We start from the raw sequence: 11,327 nt of genomic DNA on the forward strand, positions 1-11,327 counted from the left end.
TTTACTTACTTTTCTTTTTGTCTTAAAGAGACAATGTCTGGCTGCATTACCCAGGCTGTCATTGAACTTCTGAGCTCAGGGGATCCTCCCATACCTCAGTATCCTGAGGAGAAAGGATCATAGGCAAACAACATTGTGCCCAGCTATTTTGACTTACTTTTTATTATCAAGAGCATGGAATATTTACCTTATTTCTGTGGTCTCAAGCAATTAGAATTCTAATTATTCATATACATACAAATAGAATAGTCTCTTTTTAAAAGTACTATAATTTGTTTTTACTTTTCCGTAAAATAAACTATAATATTAAGTATTAACTTCACATTTTCCTTATGTTTTATGACTATAGATACCAGTGAAGTAAATAGTAATTTCATGTTTACTTTAGGTGAAAGGAACATATAAAATTTTAATTTTAGTACCAGAAGCATTTTTTTCTGGCATTCCCCTATTAAAGTGGACTGAATAGTCATTTGGAATCTCACATTCATTCACCTTCTCAGACTCTTCCTTTTTCATTTCTTCCTCTGTTTTAGTCAATGTTAGTAATACAGTTTTGCCAACTAATGGCAGAAGCAAGAACTTACATGTATATTTGCATACATACATGATCTATTTATTGTATTAATGTTTCTGAAAGAATTCAAAGGTTTTGATTTATTAGATAATATTGCATGTCAAATTTGCATAGTTTTTTAAAGAGGGATTAAACTTCAGAAATTTTGTTTTTTATATTACACTCATTTTACAACTTCTCTTTTGTATGTTTTAGATAAAACAAGTAATTTTTTCATAATTTACAGAACATTTAAAAGTTAAAATGCAGATAGATATATAATTTTTAAATTGTCATTTAAATCTTTAACTTTAACATAAAAGGTTTCTTATATACACATTTGAATTAAGATAACATCAAGATGTGAAAATATTAACATTATCAGCCTAATATGTAATATTTAGTGAAAATGAGATTAAAAACAAGTAAATTGCAAAACCATGGCTCGGCATGTATAGTTCAGCGGGTAGGGCACCAGCCATATTTACCAGGTCTGGCAGGTTCAAACCCAGGCCAGGCCTGCCAAACAATAGTGACAACTACAAAAAAGAAAAAGAAAAGAATAGTTGGGCATTGTGGCAGGTACCTGTACTCCCACCTACTTGGGGTGGCTGAGGCAAGAGAATCAATCGCTTAAGCCCAAGAATTTGAGGTTGCTGTGACACAACAGCACTCTACCAGGGGCAACATAGTGAGACTCTGTCTCAAAAAAAAAAAACACAACAGATTTTTTTTTTAATGGAAGGAAGGAAAAATTAATCTATATATTATATACCCTGATAGGCAACCTTTAAAAAAAATTTAAATAGGTTTACAGAAAAATTGAGTAGAAAGTTACAGAAAAATTGAGTAGAAAGTACAGAGTTTCCATGGAACTCCCTACCCCACACAGTTTTTCCTGTTGTTTACATTTGAAGTACAGATATTACAGTTAAATAAATAATATTGATATATTCTTACTAACTAAAGTCTAGTTTATTCAGATTTTCTTAGTTCTTATCCAGTGTACCTTCTTTTGTCCAGGACGCCATATTTTAGTCATCATGTCTCCTTAGGCTCCTCTTAGTTGTCACTACTTCCCAGACTTTTTTTTTTTGAAGACAGAGTCTTACTTTGTCACTGTCAATAGAGTACTATGGCATCATAGCTCACAACAACCTCAAATTCTTGGACTCAAGTGATTCTCTTGCCTCAGCCTTCCTAGTAGCTGGGATTGTAGGTACCCCCCACAATGCTTGGCTATTTTTAGAGATGAGGTCTCGCTCTGGCTCAGGCTGGTCTCAAACCTGTGAGCTCAGGCAGTCCACCCGCCTTGGCCTCCCAGAGTGTTAGGATTACAGGCATGAGCCACGGCTCTTGGCCTCAGACTCTCCTTATTTTTAATACCCTTTTTCGACACCTGCTTATAAAGCACCATTTCCCAGATCCTGAACAAAATTGATCAGAAATATTAGCCCTTAATGATTTTACGTTCTAATAGGGAGCTTATAGTCTACTTTTAAAATTTAATTTTAAGGAAGAATTAGTATGTTTTAGCAAATTAATATTTAATATGAGCATTCTGAAGCTTCTGATTTTTCTATAATTAGGAGAAAATGAATAACCATTTATAGAGTAATTGCAGAAACACAGATATTGGGTCCCTACTGTATGGATGGTATCTGTGTTCCTTTTAAGTGAGTATTGTTTTTCTATTTGTGAAGACACTTATTTCCAAAAGAGTCATTCTGTTTATGAGGACATTTTGTTGGAGAAAAGCACAGTCTGTGGTTGCCTATAAGGAAAATGATCATCAAAAATTAGATTTCACATTTAAGTTTTTCTTGTGATTGATCAAAACAGCTTTCCTACAATTGCTGCCATAAGCAACTATATGAAAAGTTTTAAAAATGTACCTGACATGGTAAGTGTGTTGCTGGGTTCTTACTGATTATAAGTGTTATTGAGTTGCAGTCACAAAAGAACCTGGAATGATAAGGTTTGTTGAAAGCTTTGGTATTAACACTTGATAGGGGGCTAAGGGCTGTTAAGCAAAGAAAATAGGAAAATTCTAGTAAGAAATGTGTTCTTTGGCCATGGAAGTTTAAATCAGTTAAATCATTTTTGGCAGGCACATTACCTATAACTTTATTTCTGCCTTGAAGATTACTGTGTTGAAATTATCTTCTACCTGTGTCAATGGAGGGAGTTCCCACCTTTCCTATTCAAAGACAGCATTCCTTCACAGTGATACCAGCCCTAAGTGGTAGGTAGTTATTAGTTATTCTCGGAAACCTTTATTTACCTTTGAACCATCTTTTTGAGCAACCTGAAACCTCTGAATAATCAAACTATGAGAAGGCAACATCAGTACCCATTTAATTAAATATGTGGACACTGATGAATCCGTCTATACGGAAATTTTGCTGTGAGCTACATTTTCTACTCCGTTGGTCAAGCTCATTTAGAAATTATATCATTTTCCCCCACTTCAGTCTAGTTCCTCCACTGTATGCATATTTAAAATCAGTTTCCATAGTGACATCTGGTGGTGATTTTGAAATCCTAGAGACTATGTTTGGAATCATAAATATTTTTAGTTAATAGCTCTAAATTTCCGGCTTCCTTCAAATTTTTCATTATTAACAACTTCTGCAAATGTCTTCATTGCATCCTCAAGACTGGAAAACTAGGTGTTTATTATTTCGTAATGGTTCATTAAAATAAAGGGATGATTCCTCATGACACTGCTGAGTGGTACATCGAATGAGCAAGCTCCTCTAAACTGGTTTCCTCTGCTCAAAGCACACCCATCAGAGTGTGGCAGCCTCACTACCTGGTCTCCCTGCTTGTGCATTGCAGCCTCCTGGCGGTGGTGTTCTTTCATCCCTCTTCTTGGCTTTGATGCTCCTCTCAGCTGGCACATCAGATGAAAGCACATCTGGGGAAGGCCTTGCTTCCTCCTCTCCCTCTTTGCAGACTGGGCTCTCATATCTAGTGGTTGCATCCTGTTGTTGCCATTTTAAACATGAAAGAAGAGCTGGAAAGGAGAAGCAGAGGTGGCTGAGAAGGCAGGGAGCTGAGAGAGTGGAGATAGTGAAGACAGAGGGGACCACAGCAAAGAGCGTGCAGTGGATGTGTGTGTGTACACTTCATATCTCACACACACACTTTCTTTCTCTGTATATATGCATCCACTTACCCAAAAGATGAGGTGGTATTTTGAGTATACATTAAAGAAAAATGTCTGTAAAAACTATAGTTTTAGTTTTTCTCCCAGAAGAGTGAGTTTATAACCCACTATACAAAATGTAATTATTGAAAGTTGATCGGTAGACATTTCTGGATTAAGAAACGTAAGAATGGAGATAGAGTTTTGAAAAGGAACACAGTTGTTTGATTCACATCAAGTGATGGCTAAGAGTTTGTAGTTATTTATTTTTCTCTGTTAAAGGTACTAATCAGAAGTGTTCTAAATAGAAATTAGAAAATCTGTCTTTATTGGGTTTAGGTAACTGCAAAAGTTATAGATTATCAATCTGTGATCCATAAATGCCAGTGGTGGCTTTAGGTGGTTAAAAGAAGGATGCTAACCTGTAGGAATAAGGGCTCAGTGACTTAAAAGAGTAAATGCTGCTTCTGGTCAGACTTGCAGGTAGCTGGTGTACTGACCACCTCTGAAGCCAGGACTCCTTTAAGCGACGGCTTCTATCCTCATGACCCCTAATTAAGGAGGTACCTCACTCTAGATGCTAAACTCTACCTCTTTAGCTTTCTACAATTGGACACATTATCTCAGCTTTCTTTAACAAAAAGGGTGTAGTATTTCTGAGGGGTTCAGAATCTAGTTCTTGATTCTGAGATGACTAAGGCTACGTGGAGATCTACTGTGATCTACTGTGTCTTTCCTTGAAGATTATAGGGACACTTACCTAGCCTTTCCTGGACCTTCTTCTTGCCCCAGATTCAAGATACATAGCTTGAGGCTCTGACCTGTGACCTCAGGCTAGTTCGATATTCCAACCTTAGAAGTTTCTGCTGGGGCATCTTTAGGAGACATATGTTGCAGCTGAGGAGACAACTTTATGTGTATATGACAGTTTTCTGCAGTTAATAGAATAGCGTTTATGTACTATACCCTGGAACTTGGTGACCAGAGTCCTGAGATCATCTCCTCTCTTTCATTGTCCTTTAGGTACAAGAAGTACCCTTATTTCAGCAGTTGAAAACTCCTTGCTGTTTGTCTTGGTGATAGACCATTGGTGCTGTGGAGTGTCTGACAGTGATGCAGTGGGTATCAGGAGAGCATAGCCTGCTAGGGAAGACCCTGAGCTCTGTCTGGAGCTCTCAGTCACCCTCAGACTGTCTGCATCTGGATCCCACTACTTACTGCTAACCAAGCCCATGTCTTTTCACCACTCCAAGGCCTGAGCAGGTTTCTTGATTGATCCAGGCTTCTCTTTCCTCCTGTACATGTATAAAGCTAGGGTGAAAGTTATACAACTTCTTTGTTTTTTAAATGTCTAATGCACATAAATCATCCAGTGAGGTGTGATTGGCAGACAGTAAACTCTAGTTAAGGTTTTTATGAATTTGAGGATTTGGATTAGAAGAGATTATTTAATACTCGTTCCTTTCTCCTTCACAGTTGAAATTACTTTTATCTTATAGTTCTCTATAAATCATATTAATTTTTTTCTTTTATAAGGGTATAATAATTAAAATACATCAAAACATAAATTTCTTTACAATCACTGTATGGTATTTAAAAAGTACACAGTTCATGACTTTATAAAATAAGAATGTTGGGCATTCACACGTTAAAATTTACTATTTTAGTTGTTAATTCAATCCTAATTTTCTTCCATATTTAAATAGAGGCACTTTATTTTCTCACTTTTCACTGTAGCTGATATCCAGAGATTACCAGGATGTTGAAACTTCCCTCCTCACTGGCTTGGGGGCAGCAGTTGGAGGACAGTGTAGTTCTGCCTGAGTTCCTAGGTGATAGGCAGAGAGGGGCAGTGCCCAACAGAGGACATCTGACAGCTGCATACTATGTCTTGAGGACACTTGCATGACATAGAACGCAATGCAAACTACTATGATAGCTATTTTTATCTGTGGTTGTAAACCCCATAATATATTTCCATTGTATAGTTTTTCTCCTCTTATCTGAGTAGACTAGGAAACTATTGTGTACAGATAAATTTGAAACAAATGGATGGAAGGCAAAGTTTGCCTTGTCTTTTCTGAGGTATCACATTAAGTTTGTATACCTCACTATTGTCATACCAGCTATAGGACTGAAAAGGAATTTTGCTGGCACTGAAGACAGATTTGAGGCATCTATTTCCAGTTCTGCCATTTACTATGATCTAGATAAAGCTTGCAGTCTTTCTAAATTTCAGTTTTCAATGGAGATGAGAACAATTTGAATGGAGATGAGAGCACCATATATGTGGGCAGGTTGGATGTAAATATTTACTGCAGTAATGCCTGTAAGACACTTATCACAGTGCCCGGCATGTAGTAAACACTGAGCAAATTGTCTTTAAATGCCTGTGTATCACATTTAGAGGCACACGTTTTTGAACAATGGAGAGCAGCATGAATTATGTGGGAATTAGAACTCCAAAGAGGTGAATAAAGGCATCATATACCTGTCTTCTTGAAATTTTCTATTTACACTTCACCTGTCAAAAAATTTTATTGCATTGTAATGAAGTTGTGAAACACAAAGGAGCATACATATATTGGTTTTGTTAATATGTAATTCTTCTAACAAGAGCGTGCTGTTATCCCCTGACTTCTTTGTGTCAGTGGATGAGTGTGATGGAATTAGAGAAATGGGAAAAGATTATTCTTTCAAATTGCAAATAGGTACAGTTTCACTAATTTAGCAAGTGGTTCGAGTATGCATACATTATGTTTGGATCAGAGAAAAATGGAAGCATGTTTGAGTTTATTTTCTGCTATGTGAAGAAACCATTAACTTCTTTTTATTTATTTTTAATTAATTAATTTGTTTTTTTTTTTTTTTTTTTGAGATAGTCTTACTCTGTCCCCCTGGGAAGAGTGCAGTGGTGTCATAGCTCACAGCAACCTTAAACTCCTGGGCTCAAGAGATCCTCCTGCCTCAGCTTCCTGAGTCGCTGGGACTATAGGCATCACCATCACCACACCTGGCTAATTTTTCTATTTCTAGTAGAGACAGGGTCTCACTCTTGCTCAGGCTGGTCTCAGCTCCTGGGCTCAAGTGATCTACCCACCTCAGCCTCCCAGAGTCCTGGGATTACAGGTGTAAGCCACTGCATCTGGTCTAGCTTCTTTTTATTTATAATAGTTCTGGGTTTTATTCTGTTCCTTCTAGAAGTTGTATTGTAGATTCATTAATTCAGTGAGAATAAATGATGCAGTGATAAACAATTATAATGCTTCCGAATGGGAACAAATATTTTATGATCATTTATTTCACATTTTGTTATTTGATCACATTTTCCATTTTTAAGATATAAGCATTTGGGGGAACGTTAGATAATGATTGGCTTTCACTCAAAATAAATGAGTTTTTTGATAGTAACAACCTCAAAAAAGCAAATGTTTGAATTTAAGTAATGATCAACAATGTGAATTACAGATTTATTTTTGATTAAGAAAAACCAGTTTCATTGCAGAGCATGGATGAACAAAAAGAGTCTTCACAAAACTAGCATGCAGCCCTTGGACCCACTGATTAGACGCCCTTGGTAGTTGAACCCTTTTCTGTGTAATCATAATTTCATTCCTTGCTAGTTGACTTAATAAGAAATGTGTCCTACTTTGGTTCCCAGTGAAAGACTGTTCTATACCAACATTAGTTAATATATTTTTGCATTTCATTCATCTATTTTAAGAAATAATTACTGTGTTTTGTGTAAGGTGCTAGGGATACTGATATTTGAGAGTCATGTGACTTCTACCCTTTTGGAGTTCATAGCATAATGGGAGAATTTCTATTTTTATAGCATCATACTGGTTGTCTCCCCCTTAGTTTGAAGTGATTAAAAGAAATGGAAGAGAAGTGAGCATTTGATTATTCTGGACTTTGAAAGGCTGTGCCCTTTCCTTAGCTGCTGTGAGATGGATGTGTGTACAGACTAAGCCATCTTGAGGACTATTGCTTTGGTCTCTTTCCTTCCGCAGTGACAGTGCTGGGTCACAGGTGTACAGTGCAGAGAGCAGGGACACTAGACTGCAGGGACTTGGGTCCCTGGCTGTGGTTCTGCTATTGTCCCTGCCTTCCTGATTAGCTGCTTGGAAAGTCATCAAATCTCAGCCAGCCATAAATGTCACCTTTGGACAAATGAAGTAGATAACTAACCTTAGTGCCTGTCCCATTGGCTTGAGACTTCAGTGAGATGATACTGTTTAAGTGCTCCAAATAGTGCCTGACACTTATTCTAATAATAGCAAATATTTTTATGGCATCTATTCTGTGCCAAGTCTTGTTGTAGTTGTTACATATGAGTATTTGTTCATTTAATCAACCACAAAGAACAGTTATCATACACTATCTCTTTCATATGAGAGGAAACTGAAGCACAGAAAGGCTAGATAACTTGTTCAAGATAGCACAACTAGGCAGTGACACATAAGCCCTCGATAAGTCAGAGTTACTCTCAGGCTAGCACTTCTCTTGGAGCAGCAGTTTGTGCTGTTGCTGATGACATTCTACTTGACGTTTTTCTTCTTTTTTTTTTTCTCTCTAGGTGTCATAGAGACCTGTGATCGACTGGACCGGGAATCGACCTCCCATTATTGGCTGACAGTCTATGCAGCCGATCAGGGTGTTGTGCCCCTTTCATCATTTATAGAGGTCTACATAGAGGTTGAAGATGTCAATGACAACGCGCCACAGACATCAGAGCCTGTTTATTATCCAGAAGTAATGGAAAATTCTCCCAAGGATGTGTCTGTGGTCCAAATCGAGGCATTTGATCCAGATTCCAGCTCTAATGACAAGCTGATGTACAAAATTACAAGTGGAAATCCACAGGGATTCTTTTCAATACATCCCAAAACAGGTATGTGTTAATACTATTATATGAAATGTTCGTGCTTATATACCCTATGAGAAAAGTTAAGAATTAGCGTTTATCCATTGTATACTTTACTTTTTTGATAAACTATTTTCCTTTTGAGTTAATCAAAACAAGTCTTTATTTTCAGAAGAAAATTTAGTCCAAATATGTCTTTTTCCCCCCCTTGAATTAGCTTTTATAAAGCTATTTCATGATTTTACTCATTAGTAGAATTCCATATTCAGGATGAAACCAAATACTGTTATTTTAGTGATAGCTCCTAAATTAGAGATATGTCTTAAAATTTAATAGCAAATTCTACTTCTGCTAAGAATTTAAAGTTTCTTAACTCAGTTTTTTGTAAAGAATATCAAAAGAGTTTATTTCCTAAGTCAGTAGTTTTTTCATGTTGTTTTAAAATTTTCCTATAGAGCTATGCTGTATCTGCAGGTGTTAGGGGATAGGGACTAAATAGTTTCCACTTTGGGAGTGGTTACTTTCCTAAAGTGATACTTCCTTCTCCTCCTCCTCCTTTTTTCTTTATGTCTGTGACCCTCTGCTTCTAAGAAGATAGCTCTTTGACCCCAAAGTCCTCTCCCAAAATCCTTATAAACTAATAATCTTTGCTTTTTATCATTTGACCGTACATTTTTTTTCTTAGTTCACGTATGTTACCAAAAAGTAATGTTTAATGTAGCTATCATTTTTTTAGTGATAACTTTGCCCTCATTTATGCTGTGAAAACTTCACTTGTAGAATATAGTACACTTTGATTTATTGATCAGAGTTAAAGTTTGAGCCACCATCTGTCATTGAGTGGACAGCATGTTTGTAGAAAAGTAAAACTGCTTACAAATAGATGACTGGCCCTAAACAAAGATGTTATGTATTTATTCAATAATTGTCAGTAAAATCTATAATTACCTGGAAAATTCTGAAGAGGGACATTTATTTAGTACTTTATCAACCTCAGTCATATCTTTTGTTTATTATGTTTTTCCTTATTCTGTGGTATGGTCTATTTAATTATCAGGATATCTATTTGACAAGTCAGAAATAATATACAAAAAACAAAAGTAAGGAAGCAGCCTCTGCTTTGTGCCATCCTTATTTCCTATTTTTTAAATTGAATTTAAAAGGAAGCAATTCTTAAGGTGAAAAGAAGCTCGAGTTTAAGATGTATGTAGCAAATGCCTGTAGAAAGATAGAGGTCATGTTTATATGTAATATGTAATATTTTGTGTCTTGAGAAGGATGTTAGAATGTTGTTTTTTTAGCCTTTTGTCCACTTATTTCAACCTGCCATTTATAAAGACTTTTTCTTGATTGTTAAAAGTAAACAAGTTTAAGATTTATTTTGAAAGTATTAGCATATACCTTTCTCTTTGAGAAGATTACTCTCTAGTCCAGGCGTCCTTCAACTACGGCCTGCAGGCCACATGCAGCCCGCCTAGGACATTTATCCAGCCTGCCGGGTGTTTTTGCCACTGCTGTCTGTCCTGCTTAGCAACTGACTTGTCTAGGGCCCACAATCAGGCCCTCCAACGGTCTGAGGGACAGTGAACTGGCCCCCTGTTTAAAAAGTTTGAGAACTCCTGCTCTAGTCATTTGGACAGAATCTGATGTGTTCCTGTGATGAAGAGAGGAGGGGTATTGGAGTCTTAGAAAACTGGTAATTGATTATTAAGACTGAGCCTTAAAAACATTTATATAGGAGAGATGTTTATAGAAGCTGAGAGTTTCTCTTTTGGATGGATGCCTTAGGGGTAGAGTACAGGACCCTGGGCCCCAGAAAAAGGCCTGAAATTAAGATAAGAACATGCAGAACTGGAAACAGCTTCTGTAAATGATTAATGAAAGACTCCTTTTAGCTGTGTGGTGGTACCTTGTTTTTACTGTACAAGGGTTAACTGGGTTCACCTGCCTTTTTTGTGAAATAAAGTAAAAGAGAGCTAAAAACTTAGAAGACAACATTGTGACATACAAAATAAGAAAGAAGTTAATAAGAACTGTGGAGAAGGATTTTAGGTCCACACTGTGTGCCTTTCTGGTGATGGTCACAGACCTTGAAACAGAGAGAGAAATCTAGAAGTAAAAGGCTTGAGGTGGTATGAATGAGAGAGAATAAAACAACTTAAAAGAGTTTTTTCCTGTTTTCTTTGCAAACCACAAAAATCAACAGAGAAGATTTCTGTAACCAAATGTGAAGGTTTTCCCTATACATCAAGCCACAGACACCAGCTAGGTATTCTCCAATTCAGTTCAATTCTGATGCTACCTACCTGCAGATCCCCTTAGATCCCACAGGCTGAGGCTCCATCCCACAAGGCTGTGTCCCCTATCAGACCATTAGCAAGTCTGGGCCTCTAGAACTTATGACCAGTTCCCAGTTGAGTTTCCCAGGACTCCTCTTTGGGTCAGATAGCTTGCAGAACTCAGGGAAACACCTTAGTTTACTGACTTATTACAAAGGGTATTTTAGAGGGTACAAACAAACAGGTGGATGGACAGGTAACCAGGATGAGGGTCCCTAGAGCAGGAGCTTCTGTCCCTGAGGAGTTGAGGTGCACCACATGGGTGAGCTCTCACTTATCCTCCTAGGACCTCCGTGTGTTCAGCTGTCCCACAAGTCCCAACCCTATCTTCTTGGGCCTTTTATGGAGACTTCATTGGGTAGACATGATCAACAACCATGTAGAAATGTGATTGGATGAAAAGGGGGATGGTCT

The 11,327-nt window shown here is 37.2% G+C and overlaps 1 protein-coding gene across 2 annotated transcripts in view; it reads left to right on the forward strand.

Moving 5' to 3' along the window:
- Nucleotides 1–11,327, forward strand: part of FAT1 (FAT atypical cadherin 1) — a 119,120-nt gene that overhangs the window by 49,406 nt on the left and 58,387 nt on the right. For both annotated transcript variants that reach the window (XM_003792765.3, XM_023514906.1), the window contains exon 3: nt 8,287–8,601. In XM_003792765.3, the coding sequence (XP_003792813.1) occupies nt 8,287–8,601 (315 nt within the window). The remainder of the gene's footprint in view (nt 1–8,286; nt 8,602–11,327) is intronic.

This window comes from Otolemur garnettii, unplaced genomic scaffold (genome assembly GCF_000181295.1).
Source record: "Otolemur garnettii isolate 467f Iridium unplaced genomic scaffold, OtoGar3 scaffold00061, whole genome shotgun sequence".
Taxonomy (NCBI): Eukaryota; Metazoa; Chordata; class Mammalia; order Primates; family Galagidae; genus Otolemur; species Otolemur garnettii.